The 27,204-nt window shown below is 64.3% G+C and overlaps 8 protein-coding genes across 8 annotated transcripts; 2 read left to right on the top strand and 6 right to left on the bottom strand.

The window, feature by feature from the left end:
• Positions 1-117: 117 nt before the first annotated feature.
• On the bottom strand, positions 118-2,536 carry Q8F55_003806 (uncharacterized protein; the record flags this gene model as incomplete). Its single annotated transcript, XM_069352335.1, has 4 exons — positions 118-1,151; positions 1,219-1,826; positions 1,869-2,361; positions 2,518-2,536. 4 exons carry the CDS (start codon positions 2,534-2,536, stop codon positions 118-120), a joined length of 2,154 nt encoding a protein of 717 aa, XP_069209753.1.
• A 728-nt stretch (positions 2,537-3,264) lies between these two features.
• Positions 3,265-7,450, bottom strand: IRR1 (cohesin complex subunit; the record flags this gene model as incomplete). The annotated part of the gene is made up of 10 exons (XM_069352334.1): positions 3,265-4,131; positions 4,178-4,597; positions 4,637-4,825; positions 4,864-5,403; positions 5,441-6,293; positions 6,330-6,772; positions 6,807-7,033; positions 7,074-7,239; positions 7,275-7,306; positions 7,366-7,450. The coding sequence occupies 10 exons, from the start codon at positions 7,448-7,450 to the stop codon at positions 3,265-3,267; spliced, it is 3,822 nt and encodes a 1,273-aa protein (XP_069209752.1).
• A 215-nt stretch (positions 7,451-7,665) lies between these two features.
• Positions 7,666-9,207, top strand: Q8F55_003804 (uncharacterized protein; the record flags this gene model as incomplete). Its single annotated transcript, XM_069352333.1, has 2 exons — positions 7,666-8,086; positions 8,120-9,207. The coding sequence occupies 2 exons, from the start codon at positions 7,666-7,668 to the stop codon at positions 9,205-9,207; spliced, it is 1,509 nt and encodes a 502-aa protein (XP_069209751.1).
• Positions 9,208-9,493: 286 nt separating this feature from the next.
• UBE2B (Ubiquitin-conjugating enzyme E2 B) lies at positions 9,494-10,236 on the bottom strand (the record flags this gene model as incomplete). Its single annotated transcript, XM_069352332.1, has 5 exons — positions 9,494-9,592; positions 9,625-9,691; positions 9,724-9,952; positions 10,074-10,200; positions 10,234-10,236. 5 exons carry the CDS (start codon positions 10,234-10,236, stop codon positions 9,494-9,496), a joined length of 525 nt encoding a protein of 174 aa, XP_069209750.1.
• A 440-nt stretch (positions 10,237-10,676) lies between these two features.
• On the bottom strand, positions 10,677-13,010 carry Q8F55_003802 (uncharacterized protein; the record flags this gene model as incomplete). The annotated part of the gene is made up of 6 exons (XM_069352331.1): positions 12,266-13,010; positions 11,803-12,173; positions 11,570-11,764; positions 11,446-11,534; positions 11,282-11,411; positions 10,677-11,247 (listed from the first exon to the last, which is right to left on the bottom strand). The coding sequence occupies exons 1-6, from the start codon at positions 13,004-13,006 to the stop codon at positions 10,677-10,679; spliced, it is 2,097 nt and encodes a 698-aa protein (XP_069209749.1). The 5' UTR covers positions 13,007-13,010.
• A 2,774-nt stretch (positions 13,011-15,784) lies between these two features.
• Q8F55_003801 (uncharacterized protein) lies at positions 15,785-18,012 on the top strand (the record flags this gene model as incomplete). Its single annotated transcript, XM_069352330.1, has 3 exons — positions 15,785-16,470; positions 16,528-16,871; positions 16,949-18,012. 3 exons carry the CDS (start codon positions 15,785-15,787, stop codon positions 18,010-18,012), a joined length of 2,094 nt encoding a protein of 697 aa, XP_069209748.1.
• Positions 18,013-18,180: 168 nt separating this feature from the next.
• Positions 18,181-21,057, bottom strand: Q8F55_003800 (uncharacterized protein; the record flags this gene model as incomplete). The annotated part of the gene is made up of 9 exons (XM_069352329.1): positions 18,181-18,222; positions 18,311-18,565; positions 18,688-18,700; positions 18,765-18,891; positions 18,929-19,322; positions 19,363-19,607; positions 19,640-19,906; positions 19,944-20,571; positions 20,728-21,057. The coding sequence occupies 9 exons, from the start codon at positions 21,055-21,057 to the stop codon at positions 18,181-18,183; spliced, it is 2,301 nt and encodes a 766-aa protein (XP_069209747.1).
• A 360-nt stretch (positions 21,058-21,417) lies between these two features.
• Positions 21,418-26,593, bottom strand: SNF5 (SWI/SNF chromatin-remodeling complex subunit; the record flags this gene model as incomplete). The annotated part of the gene is made up of 3 exons (XM_069352328.1): positions 21,418-21,541; positions 21,588-22,074; positions 22,114-26,593. The coding sequence occupies 3 exons, from the start codon at positions 26,591-26,593 to the stop codon at positions 21,418-21,420; spliced, it is 5,091 nt and encodes a 1,696-aa protein (XP_069209746.1).
• Positions 26,594-27,204: the final 611 nt, after the last annotated feature.

Below are 27,204 nucleotides of genomic sequence, written 5' to 3'. Positions count from 1 at the left end.
GGCGCGCGCTACCGCCCCCTCGCGGCGGCCTGGGATACCTCGCCGCCGCGCTCGGCATCTCCACCCTCTCCACCCTCTGGTCCAAGTAAAACAGATGCAACAGCAAGAAGAAAAAAGCTACATGTTAGGACTCGGCTCGCGGCTCGCTGCACTCGCCGCCGCTGCCGCCGCCACCCCCTTGAGCTGGTAAAACGTATAGCGTGTGGCAATGTAGAGCAAGCAGGTGAGCTGGGCAACGGCCAGCGGGGTATACCGTGTGGAGTATAGTGCGGGTTTCGCGTGTGTGGCATGGGGTGTGGTGGTATGGGCGATCGAGCTCCGGCTGCGTTGGCGGCGCGGCTGCTGCGGTACGCGCAGGGTATTCGGGCCGGCGGCGTCGAGGCGCGCGGCAATGTTCAAGAGGTTGGGCGTGTCGGACGGGAGGTGGGGGAGCGTGGAGCTGGCGGCAGCCGCAGGCGCGCCCGGCACAGCCCGCCGGCCGGCCTTGCCCACGCCGCGCCAGTCGGCCCATGGCAGGTCCCACGGCGCCGATTCGAGCTTGGGCGGGAGGGAGGCCGGACGGGCTCGTGTGGGCGGGATTGAGGGTCGGGTACGCGGAGGTGGCCAAGGCTCTTGGGCCTGCGGCGACAGCGCCTGCGCCGCGACGAGGTTGGGGAACACGGACGCAAGGAAGAAGGCCAGCCGCGCCGGCATCCCCTTCCCCACCCCCGTCACCTCCCTCGCCGCAATCGACACCGTGTACGGCACCCCCTCATCCCTATCCATCATCGGGGACGGGGCATACGAGGTTGCCGAGGTAGGACAGCCAGCCAGACTGGGCTCCGTCGGCGGCTTGGGGTTCTGGTAGTAAATGTTGGAGCGGGTCCACATCTGCGGGGAGAGGGAGGAGGAGCGATGATGGGCCTTGCTGCTGCTGCCCATCCGCGGCTGCCTCGTCACCGGCCGCCCGTGGCGGGCGGCGTCGGACGAGGCCCTCGAGGTCGTCAAACTCGAGCTCGGACGAAGACCGAGCTCCTGCCTCTCCCCATTGCCAAAACCCGAGCTCTTGGTGCTCGGCGTGCCGCCGCCCAGTAACGCAGTCGGGTCGAACCATGCGGAAGCAGACATGTAGGTGCGTGCGTTGGCTTCGGGTCCCGAAGACCACATGGGTTCTAGAATGTCAGTGCGGGAGGCGGGGACACCAGGGGTCCCAGGGGGCCCTGCAAAAAAAAAACTCACCAGTTTCGACCCGCTCGGCCTCGGCGTCTTCTGCGCATGCATCGATGGCAGACGGGGGCGGGCGGCCGTTGTACTGTCTGTAGCGCTGCTTTGGTCTGGGCGGTGGAGGGACTGGCTCCTCTGGCGTCGGTGTCTCCATTAATGATGTCGTCTTGTGCGTCCCCGTCTCGCTCGAGGCCGTCGACACATGGCGCCACTGGCGCGTGGTCCCACGAGGGTCCATTCCGTTCCTTTCACAGTAGGACAGGTAGTTTTGCGTGAGCTCTGTCGACGACCGCCGGGCCGACTGCCCAAGCAGCCGGGACAGGGTGACATCGATGGCCGTGTGACGCTGGGACGCATCGAGTGTACCGCCTTCTTCCAGCGGCACGGGGTCGGCAGAGTGCCGGGCCGTCGACGTGCCGCTCTCCTTGACGTAGACCGAGTCGGCGCGGTACAGCGACTCGCCGCGCTGGTGGCTAAAACTCAGGCGCGACATTCTCGCCGACACTGAATGCCGCCTGTCGTCAAACGGCGGCGGGCTCTTGTCCAAATCACGCAGATGGTCCAGTTCATTCAGCGACGACGGGCGTGCATTGCCTCCAGGGAGAGACCGAGACAACCGCGAGCTGGGATCGTTAGTCGGCCCGACCATAGGGGCTAGCACGCACCCGTACGATGAGATCGAGGCACGGTTCGCGAGGCTGAGTGGGCGGAGGCCGCGCGAGCTCGACGTCGACGACCCGGGGCTGAGGATGTTGTCCGACGAGCTCGACGAAATGGAGCGGTCGCTGGCCGACGCGCGCTTGTACACCTGGCGCTGGGCACGCGCGGCGCGGACATGCGCGCCGGCGGCCAGCGCCTCGTCGATGGCGTGTGGCGAGGTCGTCGAGTGGAGGTGGGGGAAGGCGCGGACGTGGTCGGCGGAGAAGGACGACGTCGACTGGTGCGTGCGCACGCCCGACGACGCCGTGAATAACGGCTTGAGCGGGTCGGCGTCGGGTTCCGCTATGTCGTCTGGCGGCGCGGGGGACGGCGACGAGCCAGCGTCCGACACGGGGGTGGGCGGCGCTCGCAGCGACGCTTTCGACTTTTTGCGGATGACGAGAGGGCGAAAGTCGAAGGCGCCGGGCGCGGCCAGCGGCTGGAAGAGCGTGTGCCGGTCTGGCGAGGTGGGTGGCGGGGAGAGAGGAGGGGAGAGGGGGGAGGGGGAGGCGGTGGTGTCGACGACTGAGTCGGCAGCGTCGTCGTCGTTGTTGTCGTAGTATCTAGTTGGGAGGACGGGCACTGATTGATGTCGGTGTTGTGCTGCTGCTGTACTCTTGTGCTGCTGCATCATAGTGTCGATTGGCGCTAGTGTCTCGGCCCAAGGCGTAGTAGGTTGCTATTGCTGCTGGCGGCGGCGGCGGCGGCTGGCTGATTCAATCTGATGGCCGCTGCCCACATTGCGAGCCGGCCGGGGGGGTTGTCGCAGTCGCTAGGCCGGCGGTGGGCTGGGCTGGGCTGGGAGAGGGGGACAAGGGACTGGAGCGAGTGTTTATACAACAGAGTCGAGTGATGATTGATGTCAAAGTGGTCGTTTTCACAAGCGTAGTAGTCTGCTGCCAGACTCGACGAGCGAGGCCGACTGCCGCTTGCTTGTTGTTTGTTCGTCCTGGGTGGTAAACTGACCCGTCCAGTCCAGGTGATCCCTTATTCCAGGCACGAGCAAGCGGATTTCTGGGCCGAGGGAACTGACGCCGGCCAGTCAGCCCACGACCCCCCGCGCGCCGCCCGACGCCGCCTCCGCCTTCCCCCTGGTGTGTTAACCGGCCATCACTGCGGCAACAACTTGGCGTCCTGAAATGTCACTCTGCTGACATGAACTGAATGTAACGACCCGACACACAAACAACAACAACAACACCGAATGCCAAACCTAATCACGCCAGATCCCCTCCAACTCAGACTGGCTACAGGGGCTCATACATCATCATCCACTACAAAGGCACAGACGGCCACGGCCACGACCACGATCACGACAAACGCGAGCATCCCAAAACCCACTGCCCAAGACTACTCGCTCTACTAATACTTGTTGACCGTCTTCCTCTTCTTGGCAGTGGGCTCGATGGACACGCTCCGGTCGCGTGAGGCAGCAGAAGCAGCAGGTGACGACCCAAACGCCAAGTCGATTTCAGCGTCAAAGTTGCCCTCCTCGCCGGGCTCAAAGTCGAGCACAACAGACTCGTCCTCGAGCGGCCGCTTCTGGCTCAGAGCAGGTTGAGAAGACGGCGTGGCGCCAAACTCCTCAACCTCGTCGACCTCGACCTCGTCTGCGGGCTGGTCTGCGCTGGCCTCAATCTCGTCGGCGCCGCCGTTCTCCTCGACCACGTCCACGTCGCCGTTGATCTCTGCCTCGTCGCCGTTGGCCTCGTCCTCGTCCTCGTCGTCCTCGACAATCGCCGCGCTCTTTTGTGGCCGAGGCGCTGCCCTTGTGGGCTGGGCTTTGGGGGCAGTGTCCTTGCCGGCGGCGCTGACGAGTCGCTTCTCGTAAGCCTTGTACGCTGCCGACGCTCGGGTCTGGACAGCCGCACCCGAGCCGTCGACGACACTCTCGAGATGAGCCCGGATGCGGAGCGCGTCGCGGCCCACAATCGGTCCCAGAAGCAGCGCGAGCGGGCGGAAGAAGGAATAGAGCTGGCCGCGTTTGGTGTTGATTCGAGCCTTGGCCTCCTTGCTCTCCTTCTGGGCCTGCTGCTTGACTAACGCGCTAATCTTCCGGAAGACCCAGTCAATTGCGTTGATGTGCAAGTCGTACACATCGCCCGGGTGGATCTGCTTCAGAATCGTAAAGTGCGTGCCCTGCACGACGAATGCTGAGGCTGCGAACCGTGCCAGAGCAACAGTTGCGTCGGGGTCATGGTCGTCACTGTCCAGGAACACGTTAAATGACTGGCAATGTTAGCCCCTAGCGTGACGGTTCCAGCCAGCCACTCACGTTCTGGAGTGCCTCTCCGATTACATGCTGCACAGTCGTGGCGTCACGGTTGTAGATGCCCTCGTTACGCAGGGAATCCGCCAAGGTCCGGACGAGCGAATCGTAGGCATCATCGAATCGGCCGTAGTGAGCCAGGGGCTCCTTGGCCTGCTCAATGTCCAGGACACCAACACGGATGGCTCCGACAAACACCGCCACCATCTGCAGGAACGTGTAGTCACGCTGGGCGCTCTCGATGCTGTCTTCGTCCTCACCCTCCTGCTCGGCGTCGTCGAGGTCCGAGACGTATCGGTCGACTGCGGCCGAAAATGCACCGCCAAGTTTGTGTTGTTTGTCGGTAGCCATCTCGAGGACGATCGAGGGCGGCGGGCTGCGTGCCTTGCAGAACAGGATGTGGAGGTTGATGAAAGCAATGAAGGCCTGCAATGTCAGCTGACGCACGTTACTCGTGTTACTCACCTCACGGCGGGTCGTGTCGGCCGCATTGGTTCGGTCTCGAACGCCGAAGCGCTCAAACAACTCCAAAGCAGCGTCACGGCGCTCGTTGAATGAGTCGATGGCAGCTTCGTCGTTGGACTCGGAAGCTGACAGGCGACGGCCCAGCCAAGCAACATGAGAGAAGATGATACGAAGGGCGTGCTCGACCATCTGCAATGGGTCAGTGCAAGTACGCGCCAGCCACTAACCTTTGCCTCCTCCCTGAAGCCCAGGCCGCCTCGGCCTGCAAACGCATTGACAATTGTCCAGCCGCTGCTTTGACCGCCTTCCTCGTCCTCCATGGCGGTCACAATGTCGCGGGCGGTCGAGACAAGGTGGATACGCAGTAGGATGGCCTCCAAGGCCGTGAGCTTGTCCTCGTCGATCGACATGGCAGCGACGTCCTCGCCATCGACGGCGTCCCGCAGACTGGAGAAGAGGGCCTCCTCCAACTCGGTCGTCTTTCGCGCATTGACGGCTGCCATCGACGTGTTGTCGTTGAGGGCCTTGATGGCGGCGATGGCGGCAGACTGGACAGCGGCGTCCGTGTGCTGCAGGAACTGCTTGGTGATATCATCCCAGAGCGACTCGTACGCCGCCCCCTTGCGCAGATCGAGGTACAGGGACAGATTCATGTGTTGAGGGATGGACAAGACGCCGACGATGCGCTTGACTTCGGCCTGGTGCTTGGCGAACAGGCGCGGGAGCACCTTGATGAGGGCCTTTGTCTTTTCGTCCTCATCCTCATCCTGAATGTCAGTTGTTGTGGTCGGGGCACCGACTCACCTCGTAGTCCGTGATGACAGTGACCAAGACTTCGAGCAAGAAGTCTTCCTCCTCCTCTGTCAGGAGCCAGATGTCCTCGTCCGAGGTCGAGTGGTCGAGTAAGAGGTACGGGACAAGCTCCTGCCAGCGCTGGACGAGCTCGATACGGCCGAGGAGGGCCTCGGCAGCTGCAGCGGCACGAGTGGTGGCTGAGCCCGTCGCAGCAGCGAGGGGAACGACTTGCTTGGACGAGCTGGCCTCTTCGCTGGGCTCGTTGAGCGACTTGGACGTCTCGACCAGCAGCGAGGCAAGCGCCTTCCACTCAAAGCGCTGCTTCATTTCGTCGGCGTTGGTGGCGGCGGCGCCGGCGCGCTTCTTCTGAGCAGCCCTGAGATTGCCAAACTCGGTGGACAGCACCTCGACGCGGTCCTCCCATAGGCCCCTGACAAAGCCTGCGGCGGCCTTTCGGACGCGGGGCTGCTCGTCGAAAATCAGGCGCGTGACCTTTTCTCTCTGTTCCTCGTCCTCGTCCTGCAGAGCACCGGTTCGGTCAATCGCAGTGATGACGTTGACGGCGTTGATGCGGACGGGGGTCTCGACGTCGCGCGAGGCCATCTGGATGAGCCGGGGCGCGATGCGGAGCGTGAACGATCCGACGTGGTTGGCCGTCGACGGGTTGGAAAAGAGGCCTGCGAGCGCCTTGACCGTCTCGAGACGGGCATTGCCGTCTGGGTCGTTTGACCCGCGGACAAAGTAGTTGAGGTACGACGTCGAGACGTACTTTTCGCCGTATGTCTTGACCCACACGCCGAGCTCGCGAATGCAGTCTGTTCGGATCGCCGGGTCGGCGTCGCGGACACGGTGGACAAACATACTTGGCGTCAGACTAGCACGCATGAGCGGCACTTACACATCAAAGATCTCGGTCATGTACTCTTCGAGACGCGTCTTGCGCTCGTGAGCCTCCTTGACCTTGTCCTCGGCTTCCTTGAGGCGCTTCTTTGCCGCCGCGCCCGAGCCGCTCTTCTTGGCCTCTGCCTCGCGCTGGCGCTGCTTGATGCTCAGCTCGTTGCTGGCCGTCGCCGCGGCGTCACAGAGCGCCGAGTTGATCTTGAGCGTGATAAACGTTGCCGTGTGGCGGATAGGGCGCAGCGGCGACGAGGCCATCGAGTGCAGCCAGGTCAATAACAACGGGACGAGCGGGAGCGAGTGCTTTGTCGTCTCGGCGTCGTCAAAGAGGTGCGGTGTGAGGAACAGCGTCGCGACGAGGTGCGAGATGACGGCCGACAGGTTTGTCTTGAACGACCTGAGCGACTTTACGCGCGAGATAAGGGGGTACGTCGCGGGGTTGGTCTGGTGTGAGCTGCGGATCGGCCAGTAGACTCACGTTGACGCTCTCGTCCTGGATGCGCTCAATCACGTCGACGACGCCGTCCTGGTCCATGGCCTCGTCCTCGTCGACGTCGGCGCCGAACCCACACGCGCGGATGAAAAGCAGCACGAGCTCTTGCACTGCCGCCTTCTCCGCGTCCCCATCGCCCGCCGCGCCCTGGTACGTGTGCACCCAGTCCTCTACGAGGGGCTGGATCGCGACATCCGGCTGGAGGAGCGCATCTGCGGCGCGTCAGCGCGTGACACCCTTCCGCACACCCACTGAACAAGGACGAATCCGTCTTGAAGCCCTCGACGACCTCTGCGTCGGTCGCCGGGACGGTGGCCGCCGCCTTCCTCGGCTTGGCCACCTTGGCCTTGGGCTCTTTGGGCTTGCCATTGGCCTTGCGCTTGCCGCGCTTTGGGGGCTCGTCGTCGCTCGCGTCCGACTGGGGTCAGCTGCGCGTCTGGGGGCTCGGCCCACCTGCTCGTCGTCGTCACCGCCGCGGTTGTTCCCTAGGCCCAGCGTCAGCGCGCGCCCCCTCCCAGGCGGCAATCTAGCCAAGCCGACCCACCAGTGACATGTTCGAAGCGCTCTGGCTGCTTGCGCTGGCGTGACCCTCGCCGGGGCTCGTCGCCGTTGGTCTCGGCAACGGACATGGTGGATGGTGTGATTGTTGTTGTTGTAGCGGGGGAAAAGCAACAACAACGGGTGGGTGGGGAGGGAAGGCGAGGCGCGACTGGCGGCGTTGCGGGGAGAGAGGGGGGGGTGTAACAATGCCCGCCCGCCGTCGCACCCAGGCGTAAGGTTGACTGGACGACGCGTCGAGCCAAGCGCGTCGGTTACGTAAGCCAAAAATGACGAAACAATAACAATGGGCAGGGCCCTCAGTGGAGAGGCCGGCTGCATCACATCAGTCGCTCAACCTCGACCGACCCGAATCTACATGTCTGGGAGAGGACGCGGCAGAGGGAGGGGCCGAGGGCGGCACTCGCAGGCCCCGACACCGTCGCCGAAACAGCCCCCAGCACAATCACCGTCCCTCGCGTCAGCCCCCCTCCCGCCGCGCTACGCCATCACGGCGGCCTTCGCCGCGTTGCACGCACCAAGCCCTGCCGAGCTGCACGCGGCCTACGTGGCGGGCAGCGAGGCGGTCTCCGACGCAGCAGAGACGGCGCACGCGCCGCTCGTGCCCCTGCCACCCAGGCGGCTGCTGTGCGACGCTGGCCCCCAGCACGCCGAGAGCAGCGCCGCGGCGCTCTGGCGCACCGCGCGGCTGAGCTACCCCTGCCTCTGTGGGTCCTGCTTCTTATCACCGCTGACTACAGGCACGCTGCGCCCCTTGCTACGCGCGTACGGCCCGCCAGCGCCGCCGCCGCGCACGCTGCCGGAGCTACCGTACGAGCCTAACCCACCACTCCTCGGCGCGCACCTCGCCCCGTGGGCTACAGACGACGCCGATCTCGACGCCGCGCTCGACGAGCTGCCCGAGTTCGAGTGCCTCTGGCCCCGCGCCTGGCCCTCGAAGGGCAAGGCGCGGGCCGAACCCCCCGCGCCTCTCGCGCCGCCGTCGAGCGCCGTGCTCCCTGACGACTCGCCCGACGACGCCGACGCCGACCCCGCCCCGGCCCTGGCCCCGCGCGCACGGCAGGCGTGGTGGCGCGCGCAGATCGACCAGGACGCGGGCTACGGCCGCCTGCTCGCCCTCTTCTCTGGGCAGCAGGTATGGCCCGCGCCGCCGCTCGCACCCCACCGGCGAAAGCGGCACACCACGGCCGACGCGTTTCGCTGCCCGCGCAACCTCTCCTCGCTGGCCCACCCCCTCCACCCCGACCTCGCGCACTTCGCCGCCGCCGCGCGCTGCAGGGTACACTGGCTGCTACCTGTACATGGGCCCGTCGTCGTCCCAGGGCTCGAGGACGTCGTGGCCGACCCCGCCGCGCGGCCGTGGACGAGCGGCGGCGTGCTCGGCGAGCTGGGGCTTGGGGTGGTGGAAAAGCGCCGGCCCGCGACGGTGCGCTGGACGGCCGGCCTGCTCCGCGCGTTCGTCGCCGCGCTGCAGGCCCTCCAGGCGGACCCGGCAAGGCCGTACGGCGCGCTCCACGTCGCCCTGTCGGGGCCCAAGCCCGACCCGTTCCTCGCGCTCTCGCCGCCCCCGCCACTGCTCGCCCACCGCCATGTTCCCGACGGCTCGGCGACGCCGCGCCCGCCCACGCGCCCAGAGGCGGGCGACCATATCCGCGTCTACTGCGACAGCGCGCGTGCGATGAGCCTGCGCACCTGGCTCCACTGGTGGGAGGTGGCCGAGCCCGGCGCAGCTTGGGACGGTGCGGCGCCGCCGCCGGCCACCCGCCCGTTCGAGTACGCGCGCCTCACGCTCGTCGGGCCGCGCGGCGAGGCGCTCATGGTGGCGTAGCGGGAGCCGCCACATCAGTTTTCTTGCCTGCGCTGCGCTGTTGTATTCTTGACATTACACATATATGCATTTACACGCCCGCGCCATCATGCGACACGGACAAATGCGACGAGCGGGCGAGCGAGCGAGCGAGCGAGATCATGGAACGGGGCGTGGATGGAGTGGATAGTGCGAGGACAGTGAGGCTCGTATGATGCCGTGACGGAGGGTCCGTTGGGTAGTACAGAGTGACAACGATGCGGGGGGAGGGGGCGAGGCCGAGGCAGGCCGGGTGGTCGTGAGTGCCCTAGGCGGGGATAGGCGCGGGGTGGGCCTCGTCGTCTGGCGACGCCGCGTTGAGCTGGGCGAGCTCGTCCTCGTCGACCCACGACTGCTCGACCGTCATCTGTCGTCAGCGCGTACAAAAGGCTCACTCACCTTAACGCGGCGCTCGTACTCCTGCTTGTTGTCCTTGAACAAGGTGGCGGCCTCGACGTTTGCCGGACTGTTGTCAGCTAGCCCCCACACACGACCCACCTGCTCGGGTTCGGGTCGTTGAGCAGGCTCTGCACCGACGTCAGGATGGCAGCCACGTCGTACGTCGGGCTCCAGCGGTTCTGCAGAATGTCGAGGCACAGCTCGCCATTGTTGTAGATGTTTGGGTGGAACATGCGGGATACGAAGCGGACGGTCGGCGGCTTGTTGGGGTACGCGTCCGTGAAGGTGAGGGTGAGGCGGAACGAGCCGTCCTCGAAGGGTGTGTCGGCTGGGCGGCGAGCGTCAGCGTGCGAGCGGAGCGAGCGCGCGGCGGTGAACCACGGCGGCGAGCGCGCGGGCGGCGAACCACGGCAGCGTGCGCGCAGCGGCGGCTTCCCAAGCCCACTCACGAGGCCCAAAGATGACAGCGTTCCACACCATAATGTTGTCGTGGCACGGGCTGCCCGACACGCCCTCGGGGGCCTCAGTCGCCAGGCGCTTAAAGTCGCGAATCAGCCGCCTCTTGGCCGCGGTGGACTGGCGTGAGCGGGCGCACGGCGGGGTGCTTACCATGTTGGATCAGTCACGCGAGGTGGGGGGTGGCGGGGTGAGGGGGGGAGTGAGCGGGCTGGTGCTGTCGCGCGAGGTGATGGCGACGCGGGTGTCGCTTGAGATGGTGAGGAGGGGAGAGGAAGAGAAACGGTGGAGCTTGGTGATTATGAGTGAGGGAGAAGCGGGAAGCACGACGACGACGACGGCGGCGGCGGCGTCGAGCACCCACCCACCCACCACCATTGTGCCGCCCACCGAACCAGCACTAGGTCGCATCTCACACGGGCACAGCGGGATCAATTCCAGGGGGCTGCTCGGCCAGCCATTACGCCACCAGCCCAGTCCAGCCTCCACCACCATGCTCCACCCACCCATGCACGCACGCGCCTAACTCTATGCAACAATGCACATGATATGATAAAATGAATGCTACTCATGCTACTCATGCTACCCATGCTCCTCTAGTGCCCGTCCTCGCCCTCCCACCCCTTCTGCACCTGCACAGTCACCTCGCCCCCAATCCGCGGGCCGACAGCGCTGCTGATCTTGGTCGACGTTAACCGCGTAATCTCGAGCACGTCCGTGTCGGTCGCGTCGGGGTGGACGTGAACATTGACAGTCACAATGATGGGTACGGCTTCGGTCGTCGGTGCCCTGGACGCAAGCGACACTGGTGCAGCGAGCGGCTGCTTGTCCTTCTCCGTCAGAGGCGCGGGGAACGAGATCGAGTGCGACGGGGATGAGCTGATGGACGGGCGGCGCGACGCCGGCGCAGAGTTGGTGCCGCCGGCGTCGGGCTCGACCTTGTCCGTAGAGAGCGCCCAGCAGCGCAGCGTGCCGATGCCCAGCACGCGCCGGTCGTCCTCGACATCGCGGAGGGCGCGGCGCAGCACCGTCATCTGCGACGACGTCGTGGGCGGCGCCGTCTGCAGCAGCACGTTGGCGAACGCCTTGGTCGGCGGCCATGCGAGCGCCGCGATGAGGACGGTGAGGGCGACCGAGCTCGACGAGTCGAGGCCGTGTAGTGAGTCACTGGCGTCAGCAGAGCAAGGTTTGCCTGGCTTACATGGGAGTGATGAGGGAACCGACGAGCAAAGCGGCCGTGGTACCGGCCACGCCGATAGTGTACGGGTTGGCCACAAACTCGGGCAGCTTGGCCGACGTGAATGCCGATGGGAGGAAGAGGGACCCAGTGGCTGGACGTTAGCGAGTTCGGTATGCCCGACCTACCCTCTGACAGACGGCGGTGGTTGTTGAGGAACGCGCCGGACAGGAGGCTGGCCACAAACGACAGCAACAGGAGGACATAGGGGAACGGCCTGCAGGTTAGCTCGGCTCACTCGCAGCAACTCACGACTCCTCGCCGATAATGTGCTCGACGTGCGCGTGGCCGTGGCTGTGGCCATGTCCGTGGCCGCCTCCGCCGCCTTCCTCGTGCGCGTCGGCGCCAAGAAGCACCTGCTCGAAGCTCTCCTTGGAGATGTACACGGCGGCGAACATGAGGAAGAGGGATTGGGCAAAGCAGAGGAGCGAGGTGAGGCGGTCCCATCTGCGCGGGTCAGTTCAAACCGATCAATTCACACCCACCCAAACGGCCGCCGCAAGCTTCTCCATCCGTCCTCGTCGTTGCTCGCAACAATGTTGACAACCATGCCGAGCGCGTCAAACACGACAAGGTATCCTGCGCCCTCGAGGCACCGCCAGCCGCTCATCTGGCCCTCGATCCAGAGGCTCGCGCCGAGGAGCGCCTCGCCGACGGCAAACGCGTACATCGCCTGGACTGCGCCGGTGCGCTTGCCGCGAGGCATCGGCGACGGTAGGGCGGACGTCGTCGACATGTAGGGCATCGGGACCGGGGTCGGCTCGTCGACGGTCGATGGCGGTCTCTCACTCGGTGGCGGTTGGGTTGCGCCGGGGTCGAGGAAGGAGAAGAAGTTGTGGGACAGCGAGTGTTTGTGCTAAGTCGTCAGCGACAAGTCGGTGATATGGCGCTAGTAGAACGCCGGTAGGCACTCGGCAATCCGCACCCCGCATCCACTCCCACACTCACATGGTGTCCACGTCGCTTGCCACGCTTCACAGGTGATCCGTTATCAGCTTCAGACTCTGGCAGAGCCGAGCCAAACGACCAGTCGGCACCTCCCGAGAAGACGCGCGGATCGGCAGAGGGGATGACGCTATCGCCAGCGACAAAGCCCGGCGAGACGGGCGATATGGGGCGGGCCGGTGCGCCGGGGTGGGGAAAGTCGTGCGAGAGGCTGCGGGCGTGTCCTCCCTTGTAGTAGAGGGCTGGGTCGAAGCGGCGGTCTGGCGACGCCGGCGTAGTAGGGAGGAAGGAGGGGACCTCTAAGCTGTTGCGGTGCCAGCTTGGCGGGCGGTTCGACGACGACGATGGGGGTCGGCGCGTGCTCTGCGTGCTTTGGGCACTTTGATCAATGTCCATGCTCCAAGAGCTCGGGCTTGTCGCGAGCGCAGACTCGTCGCCGTCGATAGAGAGTGAAAAGGCACGCGTGTGGGCCGGCGACGCGGCTAACTCGCCCACGTTATCTCCCGCCTCGTCGTCGTCGTCATCTTGCCCGGCCCCCACAGAAGGCGACACGATAAGCTGCGGCGGCACTGGCGACATGCCGTCCGCGACGTGGATCGGCGGCGGACGCTTTGCGGCGCGGCTCGCTCGTCGCGCCTGCGGCTGCGGCTGCGGTGCGGCGGGCTCGTGCGCGCGGTCGGTGCGCGCGGTCCCGACGCTGGTGCTCGCGCCGGGCTGATCGCGCGCTTCGTCGTGCGCGGCCATCGGGGAGCAAAGCGCTGTGTTCGAGTCGGTCGTGCGAGCGAGAATCCCGACACACGCCGGATCAACTGGCCACCTGGTGGACGGAGCGAGCTTGCCGCGCTTGCTTGCCTAGCTTATCTCTTGTTGGCTGGTTCCAATCGCACAGCCCTCGTGCACGCACTGGCGCGCTGTTCTTCCTCTTCTTGCTGGGTATCTGAGCGAGCTTGCCGTGGAGCGTGCGAGGCTGGCTTTTGTCTGGAGCATGCGATGGTGTCGAGCTGCGGCCAACAAAGTCTGAGACAGCCCGAGCCAAGCCAGATCAGATCGGACGTTGCGGCCGCCGCAGCGCGCTGCAACAACACATGCACGCACGTGACGGCATCGCGGGTGTGATAGGTGGCGGAGATGGCGGAGAGTGGGGGATCTCCGTTGCCTGTCGGCTCACGTGGGAACGTTATCTGGCCCCCCTGATGACGACAACGCATTGTGAACGCCCCGTAAAGCATGCTGCTGGTCATAGTGCGTTTCTCGCCCGGCTCGCTTCAAGCACGCACACACCCTCGCACCCATCACCCCATGTAACTCCCCGAACCTTGACCTTGTTCTGGAACAGGACCTTGTGCGCCTAATTCCTCGGCATACTGCCTCGCGACCGACGACTTTGGCGACTGCATTCACTTGACGACCAGGACAATGCCGACACTGCGGATCTCACTCGAGCTCAATAGGGTCGTGTTTGGTCCCATCTCCAGCGACGTCCATAGGCCGAATTACGGCAATTGGGGCAGCGGAACTTATGCTGACGCGATCGAGCACCATGCGGGCTGCGTCAGGCCGTCTGCAACACTTGCGCATTGCACTGGGTCGCGCTGCTGTAATTGCTACCCGGCTCTGGCCACAATGCCGGAGTGAATGTCACCTCACGCCACCTGCCGCAGCCATTGTTTCGTGTAATCGCTGGCGTCGAGGTGGCGGTCGTCCAGTCGGCACACATGAGTTCGGTTTCGCTAGCAGGCCATGTCTCGAAACTAAGCTTTGAGGCCTTGGTCGTGACCGACGCGACCGTGACGACGTCAGCTTGGCCCTCTTGCGGTTGAGGGCACACAGACGCGAGGCACAACCCGTCGGGATGAGCGCTGATCACAACACAACACATCCCCCCCCCCACCCGCTCGCCGTTTCAAGCTCGCACTTTGGATGCTGGTCCGGGGTTTGCCCGTACGCGCCGTAACGGCTCCATCGGAGCGGGAAGGCCCAGGCTTGTCGGTTTGCTCCAGGGCGTCGAGCTGGCCCTCGTCCCGGTTTGGCGGGCAACAGGACACAAACTTGCCTTCTCCTTCCGGTACCTGTGTTTGCTTGTTGCACGAAACCGTCTCCGGCGAACGAGTATCATTGGGCACTGGTGAGCTGCACCGGTCTGAGGGCCGCGCCAGAACGCCCGCCCCACGCCGCACGCGTCGGCCGCTCCCGTGCCTGCGCCCCCTTGTGCGCGATTATTCTGCGAACGTCGACGACGTCGGCAGGTACATGAAGGCACTCTGGGTGCAGATCCTCTCCAGAGACAAGAGTTGAAAGGGGGTACGGGGGGTGGCTACGTGCTTCGCGTTCAACTCTGGCGGCGAGCGACGTGATGACTGCGCTCGCACTTTGTTCCAGCTGAACCGATCTTCGGCGTGTGCTTGCCCACCAAGTGATGAATTGAGCCAGTCATGGGCCGCAGGGTTGGGAGACTGATGGACAAGGCATTGGCCAGGAGGTGGCGTTGGGCGGCAGCAATGCGCGTCGCTAACCACGGGAAAGAACAAGCATGGTGCTTTTAACGGCATCTACAGGGTCACAGTCGTACTAAATGCGGGACACGAGATGAGGGACGAGGGGGGGCGAGGCGAGGCGAGCAGTGCAGCTACTCCTGACAAAGGGTCGTCAGTTCTTTGCATTCTGACTGCCTTGGCTTGAGAGCGCGGCGCGGTGCTTGTTGACGTCGTCCTGGTCCTTGTAATGTGCCTGGGCCACGGATCGGATGGGATCGACTCCATATCCGCAGTCACCGGTTGGGAAAAGGGGCGACGGCGACAGCGACGCCGAGGGGGAGGCGAGGGGGAGGCCGAGGAGGAGAGGAGGCGTGCAGGCAGGCGTGTCGACAGTCAGTCACGGCGGGGCGCACAATTGTGGATGCGCGGAAAAGCGCCGAGGCGTACGGTACCACGAGGTGCACGCGTCCGTCGTCTCGTCGGGTGCTGAGCCTGCCTGCCTGCTGGGTCGGTGTGGCCAGCGCCGCCTGCCTTGCCCGGGTCAAGACGAGGACGAGGATGAGGACGAGGACGAGGGGGGGAAGGCAGGGAGGGAGAGCAACCCTGTTTGTGATTGCGAGCACAGTCTTGTCAAACGTGCCCCCTCGGCCACCCGCCCCCCGGTGGCGACCCTTGCCCCCCGCCGGGAGCACGAGAATAGCCATAAGCTGCACCACTGCGGCATTCTGGGCGGCGCCGTGCTGTTTGCAGCAACAGAGCAGGCGGCGCGTCGAAGGAGCGAAACATGGCTTGGGTCGCCTCTGGTCTGGTTCCCGGCCGGCACAATCTCCTAGCAAAGCTGGCTAGCGTCAATGGGCGCTCTATCGTAACAGCCAGCCCCGGCCAGCGTAGCGTCCACCCCCACACCCCGGGCTCGCTACCTTCCCTCTCTGTACCCCCCTCGGCCCACCCACAACACGTATGCACACTCTATCTGTGGAATGTTTTGCTTTCATTCATCCCTCATTGTCACTACTCATCTAGGCTCCAGACTGTCCTCGCAAGTACCATGTTGAGGAGCAGCACTCTTGCCCTCGGTGCCACCCTGGCTTCGACAACGTCCGAGGACCGACCACCAAAGCTCCGCCACGGCGACCACCACCGCCCCCTCACATCCAGCCGTCTGGCCCGGGTCGAGGAAGCCGGCGATGGCGAGGACTCGTACCAGAAGGAGCTCCGCCACCGGCGGCATGTCGTCCTCGGCTGGCTCCGCAACCCCGTCATCCGCAAGCGCCTGCTCGTCGTCGTCGTGTCCGTCGCCGCAGTGTACGTCTTCCTCGCAACTGCTGCCTCGATGCTCCCGGTCGATCTCGTCGACGGCGCCGACACGGGCGGTGGTGTGAGGATGAAGAGCGCCGGCGCCGGCGCTGGGCAGGCACACAAGAAGGTCCCGGCCGGCAAGGAGCACCGCGCTCGAGGGGGTACGACCAACGCCGTGGCGGCGAGGAAGAATGACAGGGCGGCCGAGCAGGCGGCGTTCGTCGGATCAGAGCACAAGGTGCAAAACGGACGTCTGCTCGTCAACACCAACTCGAAGCAGCACCCCATCAACCAGCTGATCAGCAGCGCCAACGCCGCCTGGGACTTGAAGGTCGCCAAGCAGAGCAAGACGCTCAAGCAGGCCGTCGACGAGTACAAGCGTCGCTACCGTCGTCAGCCACCTGCCGGCTTTGACAAGTGGTGGGCTTATGTGGTGTGAGTAGGCTGTCGGCGATCACCCATGCCTTTCGGCGCTAACAAAGCCACGAATAGTGACAACAATGTGCAAATGCCAGACGAGTATGACCAGATTGAGCGCGATATGCGGCCATTCTATGCTCTCCAGTCCAAGGACCTGAGAGAGAGGATCGAATTGCATAGCGCCGACAAGGACACATACACGATCAAGATAAAGGACGGCAGGATTTCGACAACGGCCCAGTACAAGGACGAGAAGATCCACCACGCCCGTCTCCGGAGCCAGCTCCAGCTCGTCCAGGATGTCGCACAGTGGATCCCCGACATGAAGGCCATCTACACGGTGCACGACACGCCGCTCTCGCTCATCAACTGGGACCACCGCGTCGAAATCGCCGACAGGCTCGAGGAGGACGAATGTGAGTGGAAGTGGCGCCACGCCAAGCCTTAGTGCTGCGGCGCGCCCAGGGCCAGGCCCGGCTGACATGGTTACCAGACCTCGATTCCGGCCTCAACGTCGCGGGAGACTCTGAAGGTTGGGCATTTGCATGCCCGCCCTCCTCCAAGCTGCGCAAGAATGGCGAAAAGTACGCGGGGCCCAACTGGGACGTCGAGGCCAAGTCGTTTATCGTGTCGCACTACGCCGACATGGACGTGTGCGAGCACCCCGAGCTCATCGCGCTCACGGGCATCTTGGCAGGCAAGAAGCCGCTCAGCACCAACCTGCTGCCCATCTTCGCCATCTCCAAGACCCGTCTGCACTCGGACATCCTCGGCGTCCCGCCCGAGCGCTACAATGGCCACGTCGAGCTTGTGCCTTGGGAGAAGAAGACCAACACCCACCTCCTGTGGCGCGGCGCCAACACGGGCATGCACTATGGCGCGACGCTCCCGTGGCGGGAAACACAACGTGTGCGTCTCATGGGGATGAGCGCCGAGAGGACGGGTACGGTCGACGTCATTGCCCCGCCCTCGGCGATGAAGGCCAAGACGGTCGGCGAGGCCGTCAAGCGCATGGCCAAGAGCTCGGCCAACCCGCACTACTTTGACGTGGGCTTTGTCGGCAAGGCGATCCAGTGCGAGGTCGAGGACGGCACCTGCGCCGAGATCGACCGCAGCTATCCGTTCAAGACGCGTGTCAACCCCGCCGAGGCCGACAGGTACAAGTTTATCGTCGACATTGACGGCAACGCGTGGTCTGCGCGCTTCCAGCGCCTCGTCGCGTCCGGCTCGCTCATCTTCAAGGCGACCATCATGCCCGAGTGGTGGACGGACCGCATCCAGCCCTGGGTCCACTACGTGCCCGTAAAGGCGGACTTCACCGACCTGTACGACTCGCTCGCCTTCTTCAGCGGCGACGTCGAGGGCAAGGGCGCCGAAGACGAGCTGGCAAAGAAGATTGGCCTCGCCGGTCGCGACTGGTCCCTTACCCACTTCCGCATGGAGGACATGACGGCCTACGTCTTCAGAATGTACCTCGAGTGGGCACGGCTCCAGGCACCCAACCGCGGGGCAATGAACTTTGTCTACGACCCCAGCATGGAGCGCGAGCGCGAGTAGCCGGGCGCCGGAGCGCCACACTCGACTGTACTACCACCCCGACGCAACACAAGAATCCACACTACGCATCCTAGACTGTTACGAGATTTGCTGTACACGCCTATTGGGGCATTATGTCAAGACGGTGCATATTGCTGGTGCATGCTGGGTATGGTACACGAGTTACAGTTACAATGGGGGGAGGCTGCGTTTGCACAGTGGGCAAATGGTCTGCAGGTGTCAGCAATCTGCAGGCGCGTCCCAAGTCGGAACACCGAGCACCAAAATAGACGCCCGTGGCACTCGTCGCGTCACTCACCTTGATAGCAAGCCACTGGGCAAGACACTTGGTGTGGAAGAGATGGTGGCACGGCGCGACGGCATACGACGCCCGGGCGTTAAGCCCGAGCAGTGCACCGCCACTGCCGTCGGTCGACGGGCCCGACGGGTGCGTGCTGACCTCCTCCATGCAGATCGAGCACGTTGTGCCGCCCTCGAACGCGCCACCGCCGGCGTTCTCGGCGTCTGCCGGCGGCAGGATAGGGTGGTAATTGTAGGCCTCTTTTGGCGCAAACTGTGAGGAGCGTCAGCGGTTTGCGGGCCTGCGGATCCCGGAGCCCATCCGCAGAGGGCGATAGATGCCGAGGCCGTCGGCCTGGTCCGAGGTCTGGGCTGCGGAGCGGCGCCGACACTCACGCTCTTCGGAAGGCTAAATCCGGCGTCAGCTCTACACAGCATCACACCGCCGCCGCCACGATGCCAACGCCACTCACAAAAATGCAGGGCCGAATCTATCCTGGGCAAAGAGGACGAGAATCTGGACAATCTGCCAGACGACCATTCCCCAGACCCAGTCGGCATTATCGACAAACCAGATGTTGTTCGGGCACGCAAGAGGGTCTGCAGGTAGTTAGGTCGTGCCTGAGCAAATACGTACAGAGGGGAATGGCGAGCAGGCCGAATCCGACGCCGATCACGAATGTGTGTGAGAGCGACTGGCTCGACCCGCGCGTCGCGTTGCGGTAGATCTGGGGGACCCACATCGAGTTGGTCGCAAAGAGGACGAAAGGGACGAGCGAGGGCATGAGGAGGATGTTGAACATGAAGATGGTGAAGAGGACGCCGCCGAACCACTGGAGTGCGGGGTACTCGCGGACGATCTCTGTGACGCGCTCGGAGAGTGGGCGCGGGGGATCGGCCGGGGTCTCGACGGTGGGGGTGGCCGCATCGGTGGCACCTGCGTTGGTCGCTGCGGCGGCCGGCACTGGCGCTGTCACAGGCGTGTACGTGCGCTCTGGCGCCTGGATCCTGTTGAGCAGGACTGCGTAACGCTGCCATGTCAGCTTTGTCAAAACTCCCCTGGGGACTCACCACACCAAAGACAAAGACGGTACAGAAACCGAAGAATCCCGGCACGAGCATGGGCAAGCTCGCCTTGTTGTCCGACACGAGGCCGATGGCCGCGTGGGCCGAGAACATCCAGGCGTCTGAGAGCAGGATGATGACAATGGACCAGAGCGAGACCTTTGCCAGCGTGCTCGGCGTTCTCGTCGCCTCCATCTGGCGCACGAGGAGCACGAGGATGACGAGCTGGGTGACGGTGGCGTACGCCGCGTCTAGAGTCAGCCACGCCCACAGCCACACTCACAGTTGATGCTGCGGCGCCAGAAGTCGTCGATCGGCACGCCGCGTCCGTTGGCGAACCCGATCGCGAGGCCACACTCGGTCGATACCGCCACGCCGCCGAGCCCCTGGCCTTCCCAGTACCGCGGCGGCCTGGCCAGGCTCGTCAGAATACCCGTCGGGCTGGAGAGCTCGGACTCGTACGCAGCCACGTCGGCGGGGTGCACGCCGGCCGGCAGGGGCGGCAGCGACACCTGGATGACGAGGGGGCAGCGGGTGGCCATGTCCTCGGCTGCTCGTCAGTGTGTGCAACCTCTACGCGCACTCACGCTCGTCCTTGACGTCGGTGAGCACAAAGCTGTCCTCCTGCGCCTTGAGCTCCTTCTCGAGCTCGGCGAGGATGATCCTCGACGTGATGTTGTGGTGGGCCGGGAAGAGCGGCGGGATGTTCCTCACGTCGATGTGCAGCCCCTCGGGCATGGCGAAGAGGGTGTACGTGCCGTTCGGGACGAAGTGGAGGCCAAAGAAGCCGTAGTTTACACCGCGGAAGTCGCGCGTCTCGATCGTGCTCGTGCCCTTGACCCAGACCCAGTCGTCGTCTCGGGCGCCGGCGCCAGCTCCGGTGCCGCCAGCCGTCTCGTTGCCAGAGCGGAACGTGACCCGGCGCTCCTTGCTCACGTGCAGGTCCCACTTGACCGCGTCGGACCAGTTGAACCGGCCCCTCCACTCGGCCGCGAGGGAGCTGTTGAACGCCGTCGTGTTGAGCGACGGGAGGGGCACCGAGCTGAAGAAGCCCGACGAGGATGGTGCCGCCGCCGCCAGGTCGACGACTTCGGCCTCGGCGTGCCGGTACCAGCCGGTGATGTTGGTGAAGAAGGGGGTGTGTGCGGCGGCCAGAGAGGAGTGGTCGTAGGCGGGCGGCGTGATGGCCGACGGGAGGAGGGACGGGGTGGGGTGCTGGGGCGGGCGGTCAGCGGTGCGTCACTTGGTCTGCGTCGTCGCCGTTGGTCTCCCTGCCCATCGAGCCCGCGCGGCGCGTCGCTTGGTCTCGTTCCATCGACCGCACGACCACCGACGCCGCTCGCTCCGCGCGCCGCGCTCCGCTCGACTCACCTCGGTCCAGTTCCCCGTCCCATTCAAGAACTCGCGATACTCGCCCACCTGCCCGCGGAGCAGCTGGAGCTCGGTCATGCGCGGCCGGAACTCGCCATCAGGGCCAACAACAGGCTGGTACGCCGGCCCGTTGCCGCTCATGAAGAAGAAGAACATGGTGAGCATGAGCAGCGAGCTCACGCTCTGCCGCGGCGCCGGCGGCGCCGGCTGGCCCACGAACACGCCCGGCCCGTAGCCGGGCGTCATGGTCGCCGGGGCGGGCAGCTCGCTGTCCGCCGGGCGCGGGGAGCGCGGCGAGCCCGGTGCTGCTTGGCCGGCGGGGTCGGACATTGTGTGGTGGGGTGTTGTTGTCAGTGTGAGTCACGAGTTGGAGACTGACGTGGGCGCGTGGCTGCTGTGGCCGTGGCGCCCGGCCGACCGACCAGGCGTCATTTCAGGCACGACCCGCGGCGATCCAGCAACCAGCGACAACCCAGTCCAACTTCACTGCCATGACATGCATATCAGCCTCTATCATGTCTCTTCGTCCCCCTCCCCTCCCCGGACCGCAGTCCATTGCTGTGTGCCTCGATACGGCTTCTACGTGTGGTTTGTTTATATGGGGGTATCAACACTGCTTCGTCTGCGCTCGCGCGCGCCCAATGAGAGAGATGTGAAATGATGCACACAGTGTTCACGCAGCAAAGGCGCTCACTTGCGGCCCTTGCTCGCATCGATGCGCGTCTGCACGTTGGCATTGTGTGCCCGGTTCTTCAAGTGCACTTCAAAGTTGGCCAGCGACTCGCCGGGGCCAAGCGTGTAGATGCGACCGGGGCTGGGCGCAAGTCAGTATTGTCCCGCCTCAACTTCAAGTAACTTACCAGTCCATGCACTTGACGCGCCACTCGACGGGCCCCGTGGTCGGTGCGTCGGGCGCCCGCGCCTTCTGGATGATTGCAAAGTTGTGCTCCGAGTACTTGGTCTTCATGTCCTCGTGGGCCTTGAGAGCCCAGGCGGGTGGCACCGGTGCCGCTGGCGTTGTTGCTGCCCGAGGCGCAGGCGTTGCTGGCGTGGCGCTAGGAGGGCGAGCAGACGCCACCTTTGCTGCCGCCTTGGCCTTCTTCCGCCGAGACGCGCCGTCATTATCGTAGTCGTCCGAGTCATCCGAGTCGGATCCAGAAGACGACGACTCTTCGTCGAACCGATTCGCCCGCTTCTTGGGCGAGGGTTGTCCGTTGACGGCGGGCAGTTCGAACGCCGGCTGGGTGTCACCCTGGCCCTCCTCGGCGTCCTCGAGCTTGCGGTGGTACTCTTCGTCCTCATTGTACTCGACCTCGCGGTTGCGACCCGTGCGGCGGAGGTAGTCGGCTGGAGACGTCAGCAAGGGCAACACCACACTTTACTCACCGCACTTGGCGCAGAGCTCCAACTCCCCGCTCAGGCTCTTGCCCCTACCACCAGCCAGCGTCTCGGGAACACCACAGTTCTTGCAGTGCCACGACTTGATGGGAACCGGGGTAGCCGCCTTGACTGAAGCACGGCCAGAGTCGGTGGGGGCAGCAGGGGCCAGTGTCGGTCCACCGTCCTCGGCCTTGACAATGTCATCGACATCCGGGCTGTCGGCGATGCGGCCATTGTGTCGCTTCCGGGGAGGAGCCGGCGAGCCAGCTTCATTCTCCGAGTCGTCGCGCAGACCACGCTTGATCCCGACGGTAGGCGTGCTGTGGTCTCCGTTGATGACGGAGCCTTCCCGTGTCGAGCTCGGTGAGGCCCTCGAGCCACCACGAGGGAAGTTGGGTGGCCGTCCACGGCGGCCACGGGTGCTGGGGAGGGCGACGGGTGGCGACGGCGGCGCCGGGAGCGGCAGGTCCTGCAGGGCCAGATTGATGTTGGCCTGGGCAGCAATGGCGGCCGCTCGTCGCGTGCTGTTAATCGGTGGGGCCGGTACAATGGTGGATTCAGCAGCTGCGACAACGCTGGCGTCGATAGCAGAGTGGAGGAGTGTGCGGAACGTCTTGAGCGGCTCGCGATCAGGCAGCACGACACCGCGGCGACCTCTTGTTGCACGCTTTTTGCGCTTGCTCTCCCTCTCACGCTCCTTTTCGATCGCCAAGACATCCGCCTCGGTGAAGTTGGCGAGCACAGGCGTAAAGCTGGACATGGCGACGTCCTCCTTGCGCAAGGCTGCTGTGAGAGGGGGAAGGAAAGCGCCGCGCACGTCGTCATTGAGGATGCTGCCCGAGCCGGGAGTGTGTCCGACAAGGAACAGAGAGCGTTGGTGCGTCACAATCTGCTCGTGAATGTCGTGCGTGATGGCCGTGACAAACTCGCCGCTGAGGCCGAGGTCCTTGCAGTACGAAATGGCAAACTCTTCTGGTGACACGGTCGAATTGAGGTCCCACTCAAATGTATCGGACAGGTTCTGGGTTCCAACAATGATGTCGACCTTGATGAGAATACGCAGTTCGTCATCCTCGACGGTGACACCAGTCGGGAGACAAGCCATGGCCTCGTCCACAGTCATGATCTTGTCGTCGACTTGGTCGTCGAAGGAGACAATGCGGATGTGCGAGTCGTCCTGGTCGGCGCCCTCGTCCGTCTTGACCTCGTCGTCGCTCTCATGAGCACGGCGGAACACTTCAAGAATCGAGTGGCCTTCGGCGTCGTCGAGATCAATCGTCCCACGTCCAGTGGGCCCAGCCGGCTGGCGGGCATGGATCGGGAGGACCTGGTCCTGGTACTCGCGTACCCGCTCCTTGATAGCCGCCACGATCTTGGGCAAAAACTGGCCTGCCGGGAGCTTGAAGTCGTCGCAGATAGTCTGAGCGAAGAGTTCGGGGGTGACGACCGTGTCGGAGCAGTTCCACATGAAAGTGTCGCTGAGGCGATGGTGGTCGTGTTCGAGTTCGAGGCGTACCGGAACAATGTGGTCTTCAATGTCGGCCATCGACTTGAGCTGTTGCGGGGTGAATCGAACCTCGCGACGCTTGCGAGCCTTGACTCGCTGCTGGGCCTTCTCCGTAGGGTAGATGATGTTGATGGGCCCGGTAGGGCGACGAAGCGACTCGCCCTTGCGGAGCACCCACCATGGGGTCTGGCTTTCCTCCATTGCGGCCCATCGCGTAATCTTGGCGGCCATCTTTTCTCTGTGCTTTGGGACCGTGGTCGCAAACTCCTGGTCGCGAGTGAGCCACGACTTGACGTCTTCCTTTTCGCGCTCCGTCATTGCAGGCAGCTTGCCCCCAAAGGTCGGGTCGTCGTCAGCCATTGGCAAGGAGGTGATACCGGTCGTGGGAATGTCCAGCCGGAGGGCCCCCTCCCACTCCTTGACCGGAAGGGCGTTTGGAGCAGGGCCAGCGGGGCTCTCGGGCGGCTGCGTACGGGTTGGTGTGCCGTGCGTGGGGATAAACGTCGGCGGTGGCATGGCGGCCTGACCGGTTTCGCGGGCAGCCTTCTCCTGCTGCTTTGCAGATACCCGTCGTGCAAGCAGGCTGGACTGGGCGGCGCTCGGAGACTCGGGGGTGCCCACATTGGGGGGCAGATGTGGTGGTGGAGGTCGAATACCTGTTGGGGTAGCCGGAGATCCAGCCTGACCCTGCGCTCCCCAGACGCGCTGCTGCTGGGCTGGGGGGATACCGCCTGGCGTAGGCTGCGCTGGGGGAACACCCGGAGCTCCTGGAAAGCCTGGTGTGCCGCCTGGTCCAAGTTGTGGCTGTCCTTGCGGGGAAGCACCGGGTTGCTGAGGCTGCTGGCCCGGACCACCTGGCCGGCTTGCGTTGAGTCTTTGCATGTAGACAAAGAACTGCTGCATCCGTTGGAGGATTTCAGGTCGGATCTGTCCAGTCTGAATACGCTGGGCGACGTTTTGGACTTCTTGCAGAAGAGCCGGGTTGCGCTGTTGCATTTCCTCGCGCCAGCGAGGGTTGCCAACATGCTGAAGGTATGGTAGTAATCGCGCGTCGAAGGGGAACTCGGCAGGGTTGATACCAGGAGGTGGTCGGATCGGTTGACCAGCCGGCGCGCCTTGAGGACGAATGGGGGATTGCCCGGGACCAGCACCACCCTGGGCGGCCTGAGAGAAGAAGCTCATGGCCTGGGCCATCTGCTGCTGATGTTGTGGCGACATGTTCTGCAGGGCTTGTGGCGGGACACCTGGCGGGAAGCCGCCTGGAGGGAATCCGGGCGGTGCGGCGTTGTTCGGCGCGTTGTGGAGCATGTTCTGGGCATTCTGTGCGTGTTGCTGGAGTGCCTGGATCGCGTTCATCGCCTGAGGCGTCTGGGGCTGCTGTCCGAATGGGCTTTGTCCTGGCTGGCCGTTGATGCTCAAAGGCTGAACACCAGGGGCTTGGCCAGGGAGACCATCTGCTGTGACGTGGCCAGGCATTGGCGACTGGGTCAATGTTTGGTTCTGCGGAGTGGGCGGAACATTGAAATTGGAGTGGTTGGAGGGTGCTGGGGAAGGCGCGCCAGTCGCTTGTGGGGTACCCGACATTGCAGGAGGCGTGGCTGCTGGTCGGATCGCTGGCGAGCCTGGTCCCATCGATGGGTGAGGTGAGGGTGCGCGCTGCGAAGCCGACGACGCTGGCCTCTGGGGAGCGAGGTGTTGAGGGATACCCGAGAGGTGTGCCGGCACGGGGCTCTGGTGAATCTGAACAGGCGTGGGCGGGTTGGTCTGCTGTGGTGTCGATGGCTGCTGCTGTTGTGGTGTTGGCGGCTGCTGCGGCTGCTGTTGCTGCTGCAAAGCCTGCTGCTGCTGTTGCTGCTGTTGCTGTTGCTGTTGCTGTTGCTGCTGCTGCTGCTGCTGCTGCTGCAACATCTGCTGCTGTTGCTGAGAAACAAACATCCGGACCAACCCCTGCTGCATGAGCGCCAGCTGTTGCTGTTGCTGATGCTGAGGCATGGCCTTCCACTGGGGGTTGTTCATCATCTGCGCCCTCTGCATGGTGATCATTTGCTGCTGCTGAGGCGTCAAAGATAACTGTGGTGGCTGATTCGGTCGAACCTGGCCAGGCGGGGCCATGTTTGGTGGGCGAGGCGAAGCACCTGCTGGGAGTGCCGGAGGAGGCATGCTTCCAGGCTGGAGGGCAGGAGGGCGAGCGGGAGAACCGACTGCAGGCGAACTGCGGCCTTGCATCTGTAGCCGTGCCGCCATTTCTGGCGTCATACCGGGCTGCTGCTGCAATGGCTGCTGCTGTAATGGCTGCTGCTGTCCAGGCTGTTGTCCGGGCTGGCCCTGTTGCTGGCCTGCCTGCTGCTGGGCCTGCTGCTGGGCCTGTTGCTGAGCCTGCTGTTGGGCTTGCTGTTGCTGCTGCATTAACTGCTGAAGGCGTTGGGCCTGAAGAGCCTGCGCGGCGTTCTGGTTGAGGCCGGCCGCTCCTTGAGGCATGCCCATCTGGTTGGCCAGCTGCTGCTGCCCAAGCTGTCCGAGTTGAGCAAGCTGGGCCGGAGGGATGCCGCCGCGCATGGCCGCTGCCAGCAGTTGGGGGTTGACGTTCTGGGCCTGCGCCTGGAGACCGGCCATGGCCATCTGCATTTGCTGAGGGTTGAGCTGCCCGTTAATCCCGCCCTGCTGCTGGACCTGCGCCATGCGCTGGAGCATTGCGAGCTGCTGGGGTTGCAGGTTTTGCAGCTGGGCCGGGTTGAAAGGAGGGCGCGCTGGCGCGCCGGCGCCCGCCTGTTGCTGCTGAGCCTGGGATTGCATCAGCTGCTGTTGGAGTTGCTGCTGCAGTTGATGCTGAAGCTGCTGCTGTGCCATCGAAGAAGGACCTGGGTCGCCGTTACCGCCAGGTATTGATTGAGGATTGAAGTTGAATTGCTGCTGCTGCTGCTGTTGTTGCTGCTGCTGCTGTTGCTGAAGGAGTTGTTGTTGAAAGAGGCGAGGGTCCATTGTCGTGTCTGCCAGCGCAACCTCGTGTCAAGCTGTAGGAGCGGGCAAATCCACAGCGCGAGGTCGAACCAGATGGCGAAAAGCCGTGGCTTGAGTGATGGGCGTTGCAATCAACTCAAGTGACCGAGAGTGATGGATGCGATCCAAGGGCAGGCGACGACGCGTTGCTCGCGAGGGCCGGCCGCGCTTGGCCGGCCACCGACTTTGATGGACTCTTTCTGCCTAGTACCGCGCCGGCAGAGTCTCCGGTGCGGTGGCTACACGAGTCGAGAGAGGTCGGCCTGTGGTGGGGACGATGGATTGAAGAAATGGACGTGTTGTTGGGAAAAAGTAAGGCGACGAGACAAAGGCGGCGGGATGGCGGGGGCAAGTGTTAAGGGGGGGTTTGGAGTCCAAGTCAGCGCCCACTGTACGAGCTAACGGTGGCGGGGGGAGGGGGGGAAGGTGATCAAACACCTTGCATCCACTTACGACCAAGCGCAATGAGCAAGCTGGGGTGGTGCTGTAGGGTCTGGAGCGGGCCAGGTGCGATGCGGGTATGCGATGGGGGGGTGAGAGTCGAGTGTTTGGGTGGAGTGAGGCTGGGCGCGTAACCTGGGGTTTGGTGAAAG

The sequence above is a fragment of the Vanrija albida genome (assembly GCF_041260175.1).
Source record: "Vanrija albida strain AlHP1 chromosome Unknown contig_3, whole genome shotgun sequence".
In the NCBI taxonomy this organism is placed as follows: Eukaryota; Fungi; Basidiomycota; class Tremellomycetes; order Trichosporonales; family Trichosporonaceae; genus Vanrija; species Vanrija albida.
This window is presented reverse-complemented; position numbering and strand designations above follow the sequence as displayed.